We start from the raw sequence: 21,882 nt of genomic DNA, 5'->3' as shown, positions 1-21,882 counted from the left end.
GCAATAAAGATTAACAGCCCAACAGCACAACAACAAAAAATCTAAATTTCAGCATGTGAGTTCCATTTTTTATCATTCCAATAATGAATTGATTAAACGTCTGTCCATCAGACCCGTACAGGCAGAGATGTTGGCTGTGTCCATCAGTTTTATCCTTAATTGTTGAGCACTTTTCCTGCAGACTTAAATGCACAAATTAATCCTTTTAAGGAGGGGTGAAACCTGCACATTAGCAGCCCCTGTTCCTGCTCTGTGACCAGCAGGGATTGGTTTGTGTTTTTTCTTAGCCTGCCTACGCTATAAGTGGTCTAACGTATTGCTTTGGGGCTCCTGGTTTTAGCCCCCGACAGACAATGTTGGATCCTCCTTAATCCTGGATCATTCTGACTTCCTTCTGCCTTTTCTGTATTTTATTTCCATGAAAGCACACAGTCAATTTAATCCGTTCTGACTTCTAGCAATCTTACTGAAACAACTGCAATGTATTACTCTCTCTTGCTTAGATGTTTGTGAACATAAACAAGGGACTGTCTCTGGTTTTGACGCCCACCGCTGTCACGGCCTCTGTGGCTACTTTTAAAACTTTAATGAGAGAATAGATGATAAGAAACAAAAAGCAGAATGCTGAGAAACCGCTGCTTTTAAGCCTCAGCGGTTTGGTTGTCTTTTGATCTTAATGATCCCACAGCGGAAAATGCATAGTGGCTGTTCATTCAGTAGTTGTAGGCATTTGCTGTGAATAAATGCAAATATGATGATACTGCTGTGCACAAGTGAAAAAGGTTTTAGCTGTTATTATATTTCCTGCTTTCGTAGAATTGTGAATAGCATGGACAGGTAGTCATTACTTTAGCTCTAAAGTTTTCTCTTTAGATTACACCCACATGTGCTCATTCAGAAATGTTTCAACTATAATATTATTCATCAAATTATTCTCCTCTTTTAAGACGATAGGTTAGAGTACAGAACAGTACGGGATGGAGAGGGCCTAGCATTTGGTGGGGGAGATCTATGCTTTATTCTTCAAAATTTGGCCATTAATTTGTGAACAAAGGAAGTTGTTACAGTCATCATCTTGTCTACCTCTGTCTGATATGAATGAGTACTGTTTGGAAGTGATGACCACTAAAAGCAAAAACAGTCATAGGCTGCCTTTTCCTGCAGCACTGCGTATAGGACTGTGGTATATGTAACCACGATAAAGGTAAACAGACTGAGTGTCATTTAACTGACAAAACATCCCCCCAAAATGATGCTTTGTTAACTTGTCAGTCCCAAATTTTCAGCTGCCACACTGTAAGCGTTTGAACAATAATGAAATCAAAGCTGAGAAGTTCCCTGCAGTCATTCAAACCTCCATACAAAACAAAGTTTGTGCTCCTCTTTCAGCTATTGTCAAGTTTAACAAATAGGCTCCACTGTGCTCTCCCTCCTGTCATACTGGTGCCAATCCCTTTCTGTAGCAAATGACTAGAAGTGTGTGTGACATGGCAGTGATTGTGTTTTGCCCAAATAGAGGCATTAGAAGGAGGGTCCACCAGTTTATTTTTCACAGTTGACTGAACAGCTCTTACTTTGTGGTCACTTGTCAGGGACTCCAGACGTAATTGAGGTTTGCACACAATCATGTCAGCCATATTTCACAGCTGAGTGAGTTGATACTGCGGCATAACTTCAGCTACTATTGCCTTGAAGCCCCGGCAGGCTTTTTTTTTTAATACTGACTCATTCTATGGCTGGTTGAAGGAAACCTACTTTCACACTCTTGTGACCTTTGATGTCGACGAGCAGGAGTAAAGGAAGGACTGGGACAGTATATTGTGTAGCTGTCTAACTCTTCAAAGAGAGAAATGTTGCACTTTCAGATTGAGTGCAGGACATGTGCCAGGTCCAATTTGACAAACAAAAAACAAACTTCTGTCTCAGATAAAGAATGTTGTTATTGTCTGCCCCCTCGTTCACACTAAACTCCTCTGCAGTTTAAATTGGACACGTCTGTCAAACCAAACATTTGTGAATTTAACTGATGATGTGCCTTTGGTATTCTTGATCTTTTCATTTTTATGTTTTATGAGTGTACAAGACAGATTTAAGGAGAAGTATGTACTGCAGAAGAGCTACTTTAAGAGCTGCCTTAAAGGCTCTCAGTATTTGCCAAATCTGCTTGTTTATTCATTGATTTTTAACAAGGATCACCCTTTTTTAAGCACATTGATTCTGAACTTTGTTATAATGGATCTGGCTGTCCTGAGATGTTTTTCTGTTTAAAGTTCAAAAAGGAAAACTTGTGAAGTGAAGGCAGTAAGCTGTGTTTGCTTTGTTGATTTTAGAGTGTGCGTATATCTGTGCTTATGAATGTGTGCAGCGTAGTTCAGGCGTGCATGTCTGCATGTGAATGTATGGACGGCTGAGTGCATCTTTATACTGCTGCCCCAGCAGGTCATACTCTGAGAGAAACATTTAGTTTCAGAGTGTTGGCTTTCTCTCAACACTGGTGTAGAAATAGAGCAACATATCTTATATCAACAGGAGAAAATGAAAGCTGAAAGCTCTGTGAACTAATGTAATAGCTGCTCTGCCATGAATTGATTGTTTTATTGAATAAAGGGGAGCTCCCATGAGGGTGATAAGAGTAAAGTAGGCAAGCAAACTGCTAATAATCCTGAAGCCATTGATTTCTTTAGCAAGTTAAGGTGGACAATGATATCAGGGCAGTTTATATTTCCTGAAATAGCAAGTGATTATCTAAATGTTGACTTTATCCTTATTTTCCTGAAGATATTTTGGGTGAAAAAATGAAGACAAGATTAGCACACATCCTTGTCTTTAATTATTTTTAGATACATTTATGAGGGAATTCCGTTATTTGTCCAAAAGTTTAAATGCTGCATGTGTCACCTTTCTGTGTAATTATAAAGCTGTGATGAAACTCTGTTGTTGCTCCAGGCAGTAGGTTTTTATTACAACTACAAGTGTTCACACAGACCCACACATGCACAATACATGCAGAAATATAGTACAGCTGTGTATCTCTATGTACAGACACAAAGACAGAGTTCCAAATATACACACATACAATTTCAGATCGGCTTCGTGTTAGCATTTTGTGTGTGTGTTTAGGTGTGAATGTGCATTGTGTGTCTCCCTCCTCCATAGAGACCTGTTATTCCCTGACTTGACCCAGATGGAGCTGCTTAAGTGGGAGACGTAGCCCACTGTTAACTGAGAGTGGCCCCTCAAGACCACCTGTCAAAAACTGCTACAAAGAGACAGACTGTGTGTATCAAACAGGCAGACAGACAGATGAAAAAAGTGCATACATGTGCAAAAGTGGGAGCTGGGGGTTGAAAGGCAAATCTGCAGCAGCTTTGCACGTTTTCAACCAAAGGAAAATACTCAAAAATGATCTTTGAGGGAGGATAACTCCCGTTCAGACATTCTCTGTAGGATTTTATGATTTTATAGTTTGATTTTCTTTACTGGTCTATTGAGTTATTTCACAGAGCTGACAGAAGATAAAGAGAAGAGTTGAGAACTAGCTTGATGTGCTGTATTTATATTTATTCTTATGTACTGACTCTGAGAGAGGTGCACACATATATAGGGGATAGCTTGATCTGTGCTAGATTTTTAAACATCTTATCGTACACCTCTTAATTAACCTTTTTTTAGTTTTGACTTCCTTGTGTTTTTGTGTTTTTTTACCCAGGTTCTTTTCTTTTGTTTGAGTTAAAAATGTACATTAAACACGTGATGGAAGCACACCTTGATTTTGATTTAACATTTACAGGTTCTGTTACTGTTCTGTTTTTCAGTGTTCAGTTTTCAGTATTCCAATGATTTCATATAAACAAAAAAATTAAAGATTGCATATTTCAATGCATCTATCGAGCATCTGGGGGGCAGCAGTTACTTTAGACCCCGCAACAGCAAGCTCCACAAGACGTTGATGTGGAAGTCATCTCCATTCTTTTTTCTTTTTCTTGCTTTTTTTTTTTTTGATAAGAGCTACATGTAACAGTAGATTTTTAACAGGAGATATGGCTGCTGTGATGTGGCCGTAGGCACGGGGACAAAGGCAGAGACAGGAAGCCTGGGTTGTGTTGTGATAAGTTTTCTTTGCGCCTCAGCCAAGAAAAAATATTTTTCCGTTGCTAGGCAACATCCTTTTGCATCTTTTCAGCATCCTTTTGTCAAATCTCAACATTAATTGTGGCTCATTGAAAAAACAAATGTACGAATGTTTTCAAGGTTATCTTTTTATATCTGATGCTATTTTGTGTGATGTAAATGTTTAGAGAGGAGGCTTATTAATTCACAACAGGACCCAAAAAAATCTGAATTAACTGGCCATCAAAACAATCAATTCTGATTTAATTCTTTGTTACAATGGCAGCTGCTCGGTGAGTGCATTTTATTTCATTTGGTTAATTAAGTGTGAATAAAGGAAGGACACACTGCTCAAGTACTCAGGCATCAGTGCGTTTCTGTGATTGTAAGCGCCTGTGGAGTGTTTTCCATCCAATCACAGTGCAGAATCAGAAGAACATGTTGCATAATTAACCATTAGCTCTTAATGTGGGCTGGGTTAACCTACATGTTGAACAAAGCTCAAGTGTCTTGCTCAGGGACACTTCAGCAGGGTGGATGTCTGCCAAGGTGGAAGCTTCACACCGAGTGATCCTGTTGAAGAGCGGCCTCTTTAAAACCACCTCACTGCCAACCTCAATAAAGAGAGTGTGTTATTCCTCTATACGCCGGGCAGGCTGAGAGAGAGAGAGAGAGAGAGAGAGAGTACAAGGGTGTGTGTGTGTTTGTGTGTGCACTTCTGGAGTGTGTTCCCTCTGTTCACAGCTTGCCTATCACCTCTGGTCAGTTTGCATTAGCACTGCCACTCTCTGTCTCCCACTGCTCCTCAGATCACCTCCTCTCTCCTCTCATGCTTTGGATGTGCAGGGAACACATTCAAATGAGGGGATCAGTCAGAGTGTCTTTGCTCTAATAACCAACTTTACTCTAAACAGCTGAGAGGAGGAGGCGTAGGGTACATAAAGAAAATTATTTTTTGCAGTTATTCACTCTTGGGGGGGGGGGGACCTGCTTACATGGACCCCTCACTTTAGTTTAACTGCAGTGTGTGATCTGTGTCAGACTTGGCCTCAGGCTGAATGGGGCTACTGATAAGGAGAAATTGCTCTTTACTTTACGTTTTGATGACCACCCTTTACTCTGAGTTGTTGCAGGATTTTTTTTTTTTCTTGTGAACCTTTTCATCGTTCCTTCTTGTTTTGTTTATGAGTGTGTGCAGTAAAGATGTGTGAGTTGAGTCGACTAAATGATTAAACGCATTCAACCTTGCTAATTTGCACCAGAATTAGTCATGTAAATGCAAATTCAAATACGTTCAACTGTAGCCCTGGCTAGTGGGCCATCTCTCCCTGTTCTACTGCCCAGATGTAAACAAGCATAGTGAACGGATAGCATCTCATAGGCAGCAGCACTGTTTGGCAGTATTTTTGATCTAGACAATTGATATAAAAATGTATGTAGTCTCTGGCTGCATAAACTGCCGCTGCATAGCCACATTTAGCTCAGGCACATAGATATTAACCTACAAGAAGGTCAGAAGGCTGGTTGTGCTCGCACTACTTATGTTGGCCACACTAGGCAAACATAAACATAAAAGATTGTGCTCAATTTTGACAGTTTTCTGAGGGTTTTCTGATCAGTAGATTCGTCACTTGGTCTGAATTTAAACTTTCGTCAAATCAACTTCTATCGCCTATGAGCATCCCTTGTGCACAGTGGAGTCACTGCAGTTGTGACTTATACATGGAAAGCTACTTTTTTCCTGCCTCCAGTCTACCTTCACCAAATATATATATATATGTATATATATGTATATATATATATATATATACATATATATATAGTGTCACCTCCATGACAAGATCCCAAAACCTAGAAGGAACTTTAACCCAAAAACCACATTGTTTCCTGACACAGAAGATACCCCCCAAAAAAGTACCACCAGGACCCATCTACTATCCACATCTTTTGCAGACGGAAAACTGAAATCGAACAATATCAGGCTAGTCCAGAAAATTCAAATTTTAAATGTGTGCTGGAAGTGAGCAATATGTGCTATTTTCTGTGGTAGTTTGAACTATCACAGAGTAAGGCAAATTGGAATGCATTTTCAACCCCTGGTAATGATGTAAGGTATCTCATCATGCCTAGGTTTGCCCTTAATCTACTGTCCTTTTTTTATTTTGTGTTTTTTTCATTGTGCATCAGTGTCAGGCTGTTTTATACATCTCATTCTCCTCAGGCATTGACATTAAGGGTAGCTGAATTGAATATGAATAAAGGGACACAATATGAGATGTGGTTTGAGCCACACAGGAAAAAAAATAAATCTGTTGTTCCACTCTGCTGTTTCCCACATGGACTAGAATACGTATCCCTGGAGGCAATTTTGGAAGCTTTTTCAATACGGCTGCTTCGCTTTTTTTCTCTTGATTTCTCCTGGTTGCATTTAAACCATATTGTTTGTCTCAGTTTCCAAAACACACGCCTACAGTCTCCATCTTTGATCCTTTATTTCCCTCTTCCAGGTGCTCTCATTATGTGTGAAATGACAGGAAGTGACAGGTAAGGGATCTGACAAAAGAAGGAGCAGAGTGAGAGGAAGCCGGGGCTGAGTGTGAAAGAGCACGGTTGGCTGGGTGAACAGGAACCTTTCGGCTCAAGATAATGCCCGATGAATGATGTCGTCCCCCAAGGCCCCGAGAAGCAGGAAGTGTGGCTCCATATTAATTAGAATATGAATTAGATAGACCCCCTTATCTGATGGCTCAGAGAAGGGAGAGCAGCATAATCCAGGCGGCAGCAGCAGCTGAGGTGTTTTCGCACATAATCACAGCTCTGGTCACGTTTCTCTCCTTCAGCCTTTAGGACCACTTTCAGCCTTAATACCAAAAGGAGTTTCTAGATGTTGCTTAATAGCTCTGTTCATATTTTGATTGTACTTTAAAAGACATTGCTTTATTGCTTTGTCAAATATACACAACATAGCAGTAACATTGTCTTCAATATAGTACCTGTATCTCAGCACGATAGGCAAGTCAAATTATTTTGTAAAGCAACATTCATGCGTAGAGCAACTCAAAGTACTTTGCAGAGTTAAAAACAAAACAGTAAGAGCATTACAAATTAACATACAAAACATGTTTTCAGTAATGAGCGATTGTTTGACTGCTCTGCGAACATGCATATGCCAACATACTGTTAATATTGTTGGACATAAGCTAGTGGATAAAAAAAAAACCTTTGCAAATGTCTTACAGACAAATACATTGATATAACTCTTGAGCAAATTGACTGAATAAGCATTGAGATTAATTTTAGTTGTGGGTAAACAAAATGATGCTACAGTTGCTGCTCCAAACCAGAGCTGACAGCTCACCAGTTGCAGACTGCAATACTTACAACACTCCTGGTTCAATAGCTCACATCTCAGCAACTGTACACTTTGACAACTTAAAAAAGTAAGTTGAATTTCCGTAGGTACCTATTGTGTGGCTCCTGCACTTTGTTGGCTATTTATAGGACCAGGACTGTGTACAATAACAGGATTCACAGATAAGACAGCTATAGGGGACAAATATAAAAGTCTTCCCGGTGTATTTCTTCTGAACCCAGAACAGATAAATCAGCTTGTACCATTGACTGTGTATGAATATGGACAGTGCACCTCTTTCTCTTTCTGTTATAAAAATTGAAGCCAAAATATCCCCTTGAGTGTTGCTGACTTATTGCACTGGTGATGTAATTTGGAACTAACACATGCACAGAAGGTAGCTGGCTGGTGGAATTGACGCCACAGCCTTTCTGCTAACTGAAGTATTTAACTTACTGATAAAGAAAGACCAGGTCCTCAGGTGGGTGCAGCCTGCAGCTGAACTGATTCTTGTGTCGGTTTGGAGCAGACGCTCAGAGATATGGAAAGTCCAATAACTGTATTGTTCGTTTTTGTTATGTTTTCTCTCGCCTCTCCTCCTCCTCTACCCTTCTAATCCGCTTAAGAAAACTGCAAGGAGCCTCTTTGGTCAATAGAGCTGATGATCATGACGTGACATCTGCTCTTTTTACACCAGATAACTAATAAAAAGGAAACCATTCAGAATAATTAAGACTTGGACATAAATCCGCAGTAGAACAGAATTGGTTAGACACAAATATATTTTTTGTGTATTTGTCGTTTAAAGATGTATTGACGGAAAGATGAATAGATAAAATGAATTGTCCGTCCAAATAGTGACAGAAATTCTCGTTTGACAAGGCTCAAACAATACACACAGTTCATATTTGAAACACATGGCGTGGCCACAGACACCTGTCCCATCTGTTAACATGGAGGAGGTGGGGTTTATGACCTATACTGCAGCCAGTCAGTAAGGGAATCTCTAAATATTGTGCCTTTTCTCCCAGGGGGCTATTGCTCTGTCCATCTATGGTCTGTTTTGTATTTGACTGTTTCACATGTTACTCAGTTGATACGTCATGCTTGATATTTAGAGAACTTCTATAACAGAGCAGCAACAAAGTTCCTGCTGTACTTCTGTGTGGTGTGGGAGTCTTCTGGGACCAGGTTCATTATCGTCATGTCTCATTACTGCAGCCCCTAGCAGGGGGAGGGGGGGGCAAAACTTCCTTGTTTTAGCTCTTTAGAGGTCAGTAGTTGATTAAAATGTTGAGAAGTAGAGGTTAATCAGCTACTGAATCAGGGTGATACTCTCTTTCATGGTATGTTTTCATCAATACATGTGAGCTCTGGCACCAAGATGAACTCCTCCATCTTCAGACAGGACAAACACTGCTATTTGCCTTACACGCTCAGGTACTTTATAATTACTTGAAATCTTGCTTTGATACTTTTTGATGCAAAGATGAACAGGTTAACTTAGCTTCTGCTGCAGTCAGACTGGGACAGGAAGTGAGCAGAGGTGTGACATTGATGTCACCTAAACACTGTGTTTTCATTTAGTCCTGACCTGCAGAGTGTCGGCTATACGTTTCACATCACAGCCCAATGATTGAGTCCCATAAATGTCCCAAGCACAGCAATGAAATGAGAAAATTAAAAAAAAGAAAGAAAGAGGGTAGGGTCTGTGCAGATACAGACCAGACGTCACCACACACGTCTTCTGGATTATGAGTGATCATTGATGGCTCTTTATTATAGTAAGGGGGGAAATCCAGCAATGCTGTTTGTTACAATCTGCACTATTTCAAATAAGTTGGTATATGTGTTCAGAGAATTTTGGTTATTAAACAGATTTACCAAATGTGTGTGTCTTTGAGTTCTACTATTGTTGCTGGGGTATTGAAATAGGCATCTATACAGTTTGTATTTTACTAGTATTACCTATAACTAGTTTCAAAGTTTAAAATTCTGTTATGGTGACACCTTAATAGTTAGTGTTATTACAGAAATTACAAAATCATTTGGATGTTTTCAAAAAGGACTCCAATATGTAAGATGAGGTTCAGCACACTTAATGTGGGTCTGACGTCTCATCTGCCAATAAAAGTTGTTGGTCTACACTGTGTCCACATGATGTCTCTAACCACAGGAACTAATCCATCACAGCCTGTGGAGATGCAGTCTGACGTGCTGTCAACATGACTACACATCAAAGCCAACAGGAGACGAGGTTTTTTTCTTCTTCTTGTCGTCATCTACTGAAGAAGTAGATACACAACTTAAACAATTACATAAACCAGCAGGAAAAAAAATAACTTTCTGTTCTCATTTGTCCGAACCCCCTTCTTATCAACGTTTGGTAAGAACGATTGCTCTTGTAAACGTATATCTCTTTGTGATATATCCGAACACAGATCCTTACCATAGTGTTGAGGATTCACAGTGATGTGTGCCCTTGTGTTAAAGCTTTTCCCAGGCTGGATTCGATGTCTGTTGAAGTCATTATGTCTGGTTTAGTGTGATGTCCCCCGTGTTCCGCTCCTGAGAGTCAGTATCAACACCTCCACTGTTTATTTGGACCGCCACTGAACCCGGGGTCACTCAACTCCTATCACCACTAATCCCAGTGATATGGTCTACACACACACTCACACACACACACACACACACACACACACACACACACACACACACACACACACACACCAAATAGGCACACATGCATATATAAATATACACCAGGGCCCTTGGCGGGAGGGGGAAGCAGCGAGGTGGAGTGTTACCTCTGTGAGCGGTGAGAGCCAATGAGAACCAGCTGCTGCAGCTCTGGGTTTTCCTCCATAGTGTGTTTATAAAGTCAGCAGGGGGGACACTAGGTGAAACACAGTGTTATTTTTACTGATTGTGGATTAAACCCCCGGGTTGTGTGTGGTTTAACATATTTTTACATTTCTCTGAATAGCAGAGTATATCAGGAAGTTTCTGATGCAAATATCTGAGTCTGTTTTCTCTTAATCAGTATTCAGTAAAAACCTCTTTTTGTTCTTAAAGTGCCTCTTGTTCCCAGATGTTACGAGCACTGCAGAGCTCTCACGATTGATGTACAGTGTCAGAGAGAAACTGAATCAGAGGATTTGTGATCCGCTGAGCAGCAGCAAAAACAAAACGACATTGCTTCCGCCTCTCGTGGCTCAGGGATAATTGAAAACAAACAGCCTTGTGTCGCAGTGCTGCTGCAGACTAAATACAAATTTTTGCTGCATTCAAAAGAATGCTAAGAGTGTTCCAAATTATTCTTTCATACAATTATCCCCCAACATGTGGCCTATCTTTAGCCACTTTTAAAAGATATCATGATGTGGTTTTGTCCCTTCAAAAAGGTGCTTCATGTCAGAGAGGATTATTTGGATGCTTTCATCCCACAGTACGACCACTGTTTACAGTATGAGCTCATAGTATCTCATTGGCATGCTGTTTTGGCATCATCCACTGCTGTGAGACCTTATTGTGCAGATTTTGTTTCTCATAGAAGCTGATCTGAGCCTTTCCAAAGTAAGATAAAGGCGATTGCATAAAAGTCAGCAGAAATTTGGACTGAACAGGAACAGTGCAAAATGTCATACAATTAAATAAAGCCAAGGTTGTGTCTTATAATGCTTTAATTTGACCATTCAAAACCTAAATATTTACATCAATATAAAATAAGCAAATCCTTCCTCAAATGTTGTTTTGGTTGAGGGCTGCTACAATAATGTTTTAAAAATCAAGGGAAATTCCACACTATTGGAAATAACTGGAGAGTGAAATTAGAAGAATGATATGACTCTCTCGTCTGTTTATTTCAATTAGGAGAGACAAGTGAAAGGCATAAAGATAACTATCTATTTTCCTGAGATTATGAGATAATTAATTATTGTCAGAGAGTCCTTGGTGCTTGAACTCTTGAGGGGAATAGGAGGATTGAAGGAAGCCTGCACTGAGCAGCAGAAAAAATCCCCCTGTTGAGTCCAGACACTGGTGGTGGAGGTGTTGGTTGATGATGTGTCTGAGGCTGCAGAGATGATGAAGCTGATGGACTTGCAAAGACTGGGTAGTGATGGGGAGATGGAGGGTGGCATAAAACAAAGGGATAAATGACGTGGAGAGAAAGCCATATTTGAAAGAAAAAAAAAATACAGCAGCAATATGATAACACTGAGGGAGGTGAGCAGTGCTATTGGATAGATCAAAATGTAAGTGAGCATGCATGAGTGAGTGAATGCAACACAGTGAGAACTGCACAATAGAAGCAGGATGCAGATTAAAGTATTCCTGACTGAACTTTTGCTAAAGCTCATTTAAATGTAAGTACACAACCAGCGGCCATTAGGCCATTAGATCATGTACAATAGTAACAAAATTCACCAAAGCGGTATTTCACACACAGAATACAGCTTGCGAGAAGTCCTCTTCCTTCCCTGCCTTCGTTGACATATTGGATATAAATAATTGTGAATCAAACATATATTGAGGAACCATTAGAAGAATATGTAATAAACCGCCCTGCACATGTACTTGCGTATGTGTTCCCTCATGTATGAGAGCTGAACTAAAAGAGGACCCACTCTTAAAAACTACTGCCTCAAACTGTCGCTTGTTTTCACAAAATCCAAGAGGTATCTGTAAGATATTACCCATGTACATGCAGCCGGCACTAAATACACCCTGAGTATACACTAAAACATCCTCCATTTCCTCAGCAGCTTGTAGAATTAAGCTGCGTGAGTGATAGGAAGAGGCAAAGCCGCAGCCAAATGATCGTCCCCTCAGTGACAGCTCTGGAGAATTACAGTGATGCACCTGAATCTCAGGTCTCATTGTAATCTATGAGTGTGTGTCCTGGAGATGAATGCTGATTGTATTGTGCTGTGCTGCCCTCCGCAGTGAGCGCTAAACGATGTGATGATGACACACAGCGTAAATCTGCTTCGCCTGTTACACCGGTGGGTTGCAAGTGTGTGGCTTTGTGTGTATGTGTGTGTCTTTTTCCTCTTTGACATGCAGAAGGGAGTGCAGTAGTAATTAATGACTGGCTGCTAAACAGCGCTATGCGATCATACAAGGTAATGAGACTGCTTTGGTGTCACAGGCCTGGAGTTGACTATATAGGTATAATAGTTTATTTTTGATATACTGTATTGATTTTTTGTACTATTGTTCCATTAAAAACAGATTTAGTCGGTCAGTAGTGTTGGCATCAGCTTTGTTGTTTCATGCCTGTGTGTAGCTGTAGATTTACATTAAAGAGTTACTGAGATTTATGCATCATTTTAAAGCAGCATGATAATATAGCAGCACTTACTGGAGCTTTAAAAATAAAAAAGAGTCATTGTCTAAGACACAGCAGTGTTTACGACTGTCTCAGTCTCGGCTGTCGGCAACGACAAGAACCCAGAGAGGTTTTCATTAAAAAAACAACTTACAGCCTGTGTGTCAGGGAGAGAGCTTTTACTTTCACTGTTTGGTGCTTTACAATATACTCTCTGTGATCGTTTCTGTCAAGGCATCAATCACTTTAAATGCTCGTCCACTCTCAAGTGAATTAATGAAAATGCTTTGTGATTGTAGTTCTTTCCTGCAGCACAGTATTCCAACACATTATCTGTTTACTTTCCCACATGGTAATCGAAACTATGTGAGTCAGGCTGGATGTTCTGGAAAGAGTGGTTAATGTATTCGTCTATAACATCAAACTCACACTGAAGAGCTTTAAGATGTGCCTATTGTGTGCTTCATTAAATGTAAATACTTTTAAAATGGCAGTTTTAATTAATCTGAATATTTAAAATAGCAAAGAGATACTTAAGTTAGTGATATTTCACACCAGAACCCTTCAGTTTGAAAGAAGACAAACAAAGTTACATGTGGAATATAACCAGCTTATCTTGTTTAGTTCCCGTCAGTCTGGGTGAGAAACTTGCACACAGACACTTTCAACATCATCACAGAGGACAGAAAATCAGTCACATCTGTTCCTTACAGAAGCATCGAATCAATACAGTGAAATGACTGCTCTGTCTAGGTGATGATTTACCTTATTCCCCACAGGACCCTAGCTTCATGAGCTGAGAGCTCGTCTCTGGGCTTCTGTTATACTCTCATGCAGCTGATCAGCGAAAGCAGCAGACTGCTGATATCACTTTAAAATGATAAACAAGTTAATCAAATCTACATATCATCAGCACAATGCACCATGGGAGTAAGGAGTCGTGTTCTGTCTCTCTTGCTGTCTGTCTTCTCGTTGACTCTGCCGCTGTCTTATTAATGACGTCTCTTTTCCTTTAAAAGAAAACTTTGTTGTTTGCATTTTTCTTCAGTCTTTTCTCTTGATTTTCCGTGTTGCCTTAAAAAAAAACAGTCATCTTCAAGCTCACCCATCAGCCTCTCAATCTTTCAATTTTCTGCCAAGGTGAAAAGCACTTAAACTTATCGCTCCATCTGGTTATTACATGCCACCTCCAGTTCCTCCCTTTCCCCTCCCCCCTGTCCCTCTCTCCTCCTCTCCATCTGTGTATATGTGCTATTGACAACCTTTATGTGCGTCAAACTCCTCCTGCCAGCGCCCTCTATCTCCTGCGCCAACACTGTTCTATGGTCACACTTTTTAAATGCAAATTCTGAGAGATATGTGATTTCTTAAGATAAATATATCAATTTTGAGCCTCTGGCGTCACATCAGAAAACGCCACTTTGCCCTGTTTGCAATTTGACATTGGAGGCTTGAGGAATGTTGTCTTCAGAACTCTTTCTTTTACACTTGAACTACAATTTAAAGTAAACGAAGGGTAAAGGTCTTTTTTTTAAAGACAAACGAACCTTTACGGGTTAAAGGAGTATGAGGTGATAGTAAACTAGACCTAGGCTAGCAGCTTTATCAGCTCAGAGTGATTTTATTCTTATTTTAATATTATAATTGTTGAAATGTTAGAAGACAGAAAAGTCTGTTGAGTTTAAACTTCTGTTGAACTCCCTTCATGAACAATGTTTACTGTGTCTGTCTGTGGTGTTCAAGCTGCTTTCATATGCAATATATGTCACTTGTAAGAAATGAATCAGAGTTGCAACATTTTGTCATTTTCCTCCCTCTCTCTCTCTCTCTCTCTCTCTCTCTGTCACAGATCACGTTCTTCATGCTGCTCTCTGCTGTGTGTGTGATGTTAAACCTGGCGGGCTCTATCCTCTCCTGCCAAAATGCTCAACTGGTCAACTCTCTGGAAGACTGTCAGCTGGTGAGACCAACTGGACCTCAACCTATGCACTTTAAAGTTGTATTTACTACCTGTTTATATAAAGCAAAGAAAAGAAGAGGACTATAGGAACATGTACATTTTTGAAGCTTGAGTAACTTTCCCAGAAGGAGGAGAAGAAAAGATGCAGAGCAGTGAATCAGAAGTTTAACATGACTGATGCAATTATGTGTCCAAACTCACACCCCTTCTACTTACTAATACTTATAGACTGTATATTAGGCAGGGATGTAGTCTCCAGGGCTGAATGTGGAAGACCTTTAAACTTTCATGATTTTACAGCTAACAGAGAGCAACTTTACTGTTTGAAAAAAACAAACTTGGACTGTATAACAGTCCTTGAGAAGTTTCATCTCACTTGATGTAGAACCTCTCTGAAACATTTTGAGTTAAAGGACTCAATCGCCAGTTCAGCGCTTCAATTTAATGTTAATCATGTGAAGCATAGTACAACAACTCAAAGTAAAAGTGACTAAGGGAGGCTTTATAGCCAGACTACCTCAAGATTGACAAGTTACCCCAATGGTTGGAAGTTGGCGAATGCAAAAAAGCAAAACTCATAAACTCCAACAATGAACATTCACAAATCAATGGGTGGTGTCACATTGGCAGCATCCACTTCTTAATACAGTCAGTGGTACTTTCTCACTGTTTTTTTCATAACCCCAATTTAGCTTTCAAGATAAAAAATCTCAATGACCCATGTTGACTTAAAGAGCAGCTCTTCCTGAGAAGTGAGAGAGCTCCCCACTAAGCAACATCTGTTTTCGCAGGATGAAAACACGCCTGTGTTAAAGTGGTTTCAAGTAATTTCCAACTGATGGATGCTTTTTCAAAACATTCTGGCATTTTAAAAGTGGTGTTAAGAAAAACCAGCACACTTTGAAAAAAAAAAAAGAGTGTATTAGGCTTTTTGTCTTTGCACCCGCTGATCCAAGTTTGACTCACAAACCTCAGTCTTTACATTTTCATCATGCTTAGCGGATTTTTTTAAGCTGAATTTCTTGTTACCAGGGGTTCCTATCATAGTCAGAAGAACTCCCTCGTGATTCATCCAGCAACAAACCCACTAGCCCCACCACTTCTATATGAGAAGCAGCTTTTCAGCTTTCAAATATAGGACCAGCTGAGTAACACCATCCTCTCCGCTTTCGTCCCCCGAGATCGTCCCTCGTTCGTGACTGAATCGCTAACGTTCCTCATCATGTCTCCCCAATGTAATTAACCCATACTTGTTGGGTTCATGTCCTGCTTTTTCTCAATCTGGGACACATAGTGGAGGTATGCTCTACCTCCATCTCTCCCTGGAGCTCCATATATCTCAGTAGCTCTTTCTTTGTTGTACTCTTTTGATCAGACATGTTTAACTGCCTTTCTCATGCACAGGGTAGTATTTTATTCTTAAACTCATATTTCTATAAGTTATCTTTACGACTATTTTCAGTGTCCCTTCAAAATAAAGTTCATGTCAGGAGTAAAGGTATCATCCACCTTGTGAGATTAAAGGACAAAAAAACAGAACACCAAGCTCGGGTCTGATTTGTGCGTGTGTCTGTGTGTGTTGTTTGTGTGTGTCTGTGTGTTTGTGTGTGTCTGTGTGTGTGTGTGTCTGTGTGTGTTGTTTGTGTGTGTCTGTGTGTGTGTGTGTGTGTGTGTGTGTGTGTGTGTGTGTGTGTGTGTGTGTGTGTGTTTGTGTGTGTGTATGTGTGTGTGTGTGTGTGTGTGTGTCTGTGTCTGTGTCTGTGTGTGTGTGTGTGTGTGTGTGTGTGTGTGTGTGTGTGTGTGTGTCTGTGTGTCTGTGTGTGTGTGTGTCTGTGTGTCTGTGTGTGTGTGTGTGTGTGTGTGTGTGTGTGTGTGTGTGTGTGTGTGTGTCTGTGTCTGTGTGTTTGTGTGTGTGTGTGTTTCTGTGTATGTGGCGTGCATGCATGAGTGTGGATGTGTGTTCCCCCCTCCTCCCCCTCAGCTGAAGTTTGACAGCGATGGAGTGTGTGTGTGCTGCGAGCTTCAGCAGCAGAGTTCAAGCTGTAACAACCTGGGAGAGACGCTGAAGCTGAACCCACTGAGGGACTGCAACACCATCCGCCTCCGTCTCAAGGTGGGTGTGTGCGTGCTTGTGTCTGCATGTGTGCTAATTGTAAGCGCTATGAAGTTTTAAGTTAAACTGGGTTTACACTGCAGATAAATAAGATGCATTTGTAAAATCCAGAGTTTAGAAGTGTGCAATTCTTGCAACAATATGTTTAGCAGTGGTAATGAAATGTATTTTCACATGTGCTGACGGATGCTTGTTTGGTTATGCGTTTACCAATTTGAATAACAGCAACATTTCATTGCTGTACAAAATGTTCTGTTGCACCTACGAAGAATGGTCGATGATTCATTACAGCCATGTTGCATTCTGCCTTCATTGCTGGCTTCAAACACTCTCTGTGATTGACACCACTGCAAGTCACAGATTGAAATCCATTTGAGTGGCTAGCCTGATGCCCTGGTCCATGGGGCGGATTTGTGTTTTTCATTTAAATCATTTTATAACTAATTGGTGGAGTGATGTTAAATTTGGTTCATACATTCATCTACTTCTCAGTGATTATTCAATTGAATTATTAGGTCAGTTTATTTTTTTTCATTTAAGCAATATTATTATCTGCTAAGTGCTTATTTAGCTAATTATAGCTTAAAAACTAAACTAAGATAGCAACCAGGTAAAAGTTATAGCTGCTTAACATCAACACATCTGCATTATTATTATGAGCATGTTGGCATTCTGAAAATATCATGTAGTTTAAAGCACTTAAAACATCCTCACAAAGCTGCTAGCATGGCTACACATTTTTACTCTTATCAGAAGCAAACCATTAATTAGAGTAACACTCAGATTTCGTTCAAAAATAATCCTCATTAAACTGCTAAAATCATTAAGTCCAAACGTAAGTATCCAAAAGGACTCTCTCAGTGTGAAAGCAGTCTGACATTAAAGTGTTGCGTCTCAGATTAATTGGGCAGGAAGTGCAGAATGGTAACAGCATTTGTCTTCCCCATGAGGCAGGGCTCTTAGTATGCAGTATGGATGTAGCCGGGGCTAGCTGTAGTTTGCAGTGCATGATCTCTGTAGATTATCTTGACTTGAGTGTCTGCAGGAATGATATACTGTACGTGCTACTGTGCTTTTATTGGATAACAGCGATCATATCCATTCATTTTATGTCCCAGATTGATTATAAAACATTGATAACCAAATAAAAGAGTACATAGGATGAAACATGCTGATGAAAAGAGGAAAGATCAGTCACATTTGTCATTTTGATCATGGCTCATTAAAAGAGAAATCGGAATTGGTGCCATAAACCTTTATTAAGTGCCAAAGCGGTGGAACGTGTTGAATTATGTGTTAGACTAAGCTGTCATATCCGATCCCCAGAGTCCTCGGCCATTTCGGAGGCTGTCATTGGTCCTAATGAACTCACCATGCAGCTGCTATATATTTCCTCTGTCACTAAATGACACAACATATGGAGACTAATGAAATATCACAGCAAACAAACTTTGGCGTTAGGCTACCTTTCAACCCACACATATCTGAGCAAGCGTTTTTCTGTTTGAAAGTTCTGTTTATACAAATATCAACCATCTTCACAAACCATGCTGCTGCTGATGTGTGCCATTCACTTTCTCTTTGCAGACACTTTTAATTTGCATCATGTTCTTTTATATATACTGCCTGAGGCTGTAAATAATCAGTGGGAGGGAGCATCTAGATATTTCCTGCGTGTAAGGGGACAAATGTGTAACCTTGCTGTTTAACTCACTAACCTGATTGGCTAAAGGCCAAGTATCTTGTCAGGGTGAAATATCTGCATGTAAAGCTGTGTCTACGAATGTGCTGCCATTTATTTGCCTGGAAGGATTTATGTTATCATTATTTACATTTTGGTCACAAGGGATATTACTGAAATACACTTTTTCACTTCTGCACACTATTCCTGCAACAAAAAATAAACACGGATAAAGCCATCATAAATATTTCTTATGAAACTTGATGCTTGCACTTCAAGTTTCTGAGCTCTCTTTTGTTTGGATGCTACATTCATTAAAATACACCTCTAGATCACACTACAGGAAGCAGTTGTATTCAGGTTGTTTTCTGTGTTTTTCTGCACAGTTATGTCAGTTTTATCTCAGGAAAGAGCTTACACTGTCAGAGCTGCACAGCAGGAGAGATAAATGATCGACATCGAACATAATTCAGTCAGCCAACTCGCATGAAATGTATTTTTAATGTGAAAACAGTGAAGAGAGTTCAGGTCTCATCACTGTCTGCAGGGATCAAAGCTCTTACAACCTGCCATGCTGTAATTTGACTGTGCATGTTTCTTGAAGGCTGTGTTATTCCATATACTGTTTCTTTGTTTTTTCACAAATAAGAAGCTGTGCTGCTGATGGATTTCCGTAAACTCCTCAAATCCACATACTGTCAACAGCATTATTTTTCAGAGTCGTTGCAGTAAGAGATGTAAATATGTCCTGCTAGTGTCTTATGTAAGTCTCTCTGCATGTTATTTTCATCACACGATTACTGCCCTTTTAGGTTCTGCTTGGTTTGTCAGCAACATTGTAATATGTTTGTAACATGCAACAAGTCACATGTTTTACTTTGTGTTTCGGGTTAAGGTTGGAAGTCGCTTGGTAGTCTGTATTTGACGTGAGGTGATCATCAGTCTAGCTTTGTTGTGAGGTCACATGGGCTGTCAGGGTATGCTTGTATGACTGATTGAGCTATATCCGTGAGTTAAAAAGTTGCATTACAAAGCTACAAAATCAGCTCACTGCTGTCATTAGGGGTTACAAATCCGTAAGGGGCTTTGCAAACAGCCTGGAAATGTTTCCTTATACTGCTGGAGAGCTTCTTGAGAGAAGTGTTTGGTTTTCTGTTACATGCTGAAAAAGGCTCCTTGAGGACGGCAGAGTGAGTGGAGATCAATGCTGTGACCTTCACTGAGACCATCAGGGACATGTAAGATGGAGATGATCTGGGTGCTGCCCCTTTGTGAGTCTGAGCTTTATGGAGCAACACATGGAGGCATGTGTGTAGTTTTTATTCTGTTCAGGAATTTCTCCATTTGGAAGGTGATACTTAATTATCAACGATGCAAGAAACCAATTAAGCCCCCTGTAAGACACAGCATGCTACACAATCTGCCACCACAAGGTTTTTGTCAGGCTAGGCAGCAGGAGAGTTCAGTTAGTAATAGTTGTCTTTAGATGTAGAATGAAATAACACAGAAGTATTGTTTCATATCAAAGGGTCCCACTTATAACATTCATTATATAGGTAGGTTTTTTATTTGTTTCCCCATCTTTAAAGTCATAATTTCTGAGATCTTAACTTTTTTTCTCTTAGACAGAATCTGTGTAGCAGTAAGGTTTGGCTTTTGACCAGACACTAGCTCAATAGATAAGACAGTAATAATGGTTATGTTGTGAAATTGTCTGGTGGTTCATTCATAGAAGCAGATTGTATTTCTCTCACAACATTACCTCATGAGTTGTCTTGATGGTGTCAAATCTCTACAAATTGATAATTAAAAATGTGATTAAATGAGTCCAAACTGATAGCTTCCTGATCATCAACACAAAGAAATCACAACTCTTCACAAACATGCAATAAATAATCGCCCATAATTATCTTTCCTCTGGAAACTAACAACAAATATAACACAATGAAAGTTATATTTAATGATATTTGTAAAAACAAAGTAAAAAGGTTCATTCAGACTTTTTGACACACAGATTTAAACGTCAAACACAATGACTATAGTCATTAAAAGTGTGTGTTGCTTGGAGTTAATGAGTTGGAGTGAAGAGCCTATAAGTGGTATGAACCCAAATTGGCTTTAAAGTCATAAATCTGCCTCTGTTTCTATGTAAATTTCGAAAAAAATCAAAACAATCTAACAATGTTAGAGACATTTTCATCAAACCAAAGAAGCTAAAATCGTCTTTCACCATTTCTGTTTAATGACAGTTTGATATTCCATTTTCAAAATGTCAGACCAAATGACTGTGCACCGTCCACGAGTCTCCAAAGACTTTCCTCCTACACAAAACCTGTTCCAAAGCTTTTAGCTTCCAAAGCAACATGTATTAGTCGGATTTTATGGTTGGCACTGCACAACTTCAACTTCAAGGCTTCCAACTCACACAGACTTGATCTTTGGCAACTAGTTAGTGGATATCAAACATGTTGCAGGCCTGGCAGCTCTGAACATCCCAGATGCCAACATGATCCATTTAATATCACAAACTTCAAAGAGAGAGGAAGTGAGTAATGGGATGTGGTTGGCAGAAGTTGTTGCTTGCTAGCCCGAAACTCTTTTTTAAAAAAGTCAAGGTACCCTGCACCCGATAACAAACTACCGACAACAAACCCTGGTAGAGCTCAGCAGGGGAGACGACTGTCGTCCTCTCTGCAGATTATCCACAGCCTGATTCAGGCGGGGTTTTAGTGTCAAAGGTAATTATGTGCCTCTTGAACCCGGTGAATAATCTGCGCAGCAGGCTGGAAATCACTTTGTGTTGAATTTTGGGAGTTTCATTCATGTATCTGTGTCCAGAAAACAAGAAAGAGCACTGCTGCAGCTTTGGTTCAATTCACCCCTGTTTTACGGTAAATATTTACAATAAAACATCTTTAGTGAAAGGCTATGCCACACATTCACCCTCATTTCCTGCCTTCTCCCTTCCGTTTCATCTTTTGACCGTGGTCAAATTAAAGATAATAACAATCCTTATTATCACTATCAAAGTGATTTCTTGTACCAGGACCTTTGTAATCTTTCTACTGACTATATTCCATGATTGCATTGATCTGAGCCGCCGTCAGACCACCTGGACCTGTTTTATTTGAGAATCATATTTAGTTTTTCAGTCGTACATATTTCTATCTTGGGCTCTTCTGTCTTCTTCCTTCGTGTGCTCAACAGCTTCAATTTCCACAGCCAATTTCCAGGAGGCTGCCATTAATGTTCATGCCTCCTGCTGCAGGAAATGTGCTCATGTGTACAAGTTATTATCGATTCATTTCTTCGGAAATAGAAAACTTGATTT

General features: G+C 39.9%; 1 protein-coding gene across 2 annotated transcripts in view; it reads left to right on the top strand.

Annotated features, from left to right (window-relative positions):
• Nucleotides 1-21,882, top strand: part of fam189a1 (family with sequence similarity 189 member A1) — a 79,069-nt gene that overhangs the window by 47,392 nt on the left and 9,795 nt on the right. The window contains exons 3-4 of one of the 2 annotated variants that reach the window (XM_020632551.3): nt 14,647-14,757; nt 16,706-16,870. In XM_020632551.3, the coding sequence (XP_020488207.1) occupies nt 14,647-14,757; nt 16,706-16,870 (276 nt within the window). The remainder of the gene's footprint in view (nt 1-14,646; nt 14,758-16,705; nt 16,871-21,882) is intronic. The other variant, XM_020632552.3, reaches the window with a different exon arrangement.

The sequence above is a fragment of the Labrus bergylta genome, chromosome 3 (assembly GCF_963930695.1).
Source record: "Labrus bergylta chromosome 3, fLabBer1.1, whole genome shotgun sequence".
NCBI classification, from domain to species: domain Eukaryota; kingdom Metazoa; phylum Chordata; class Actinopteri; order Labriformes; family Labridae; genus Labrus; species Labrus bergylta.
Note: the sequence above shows the minus strand (reverse complement) of the source record. Positions and strands in the feature narration are given on the sequence as shown.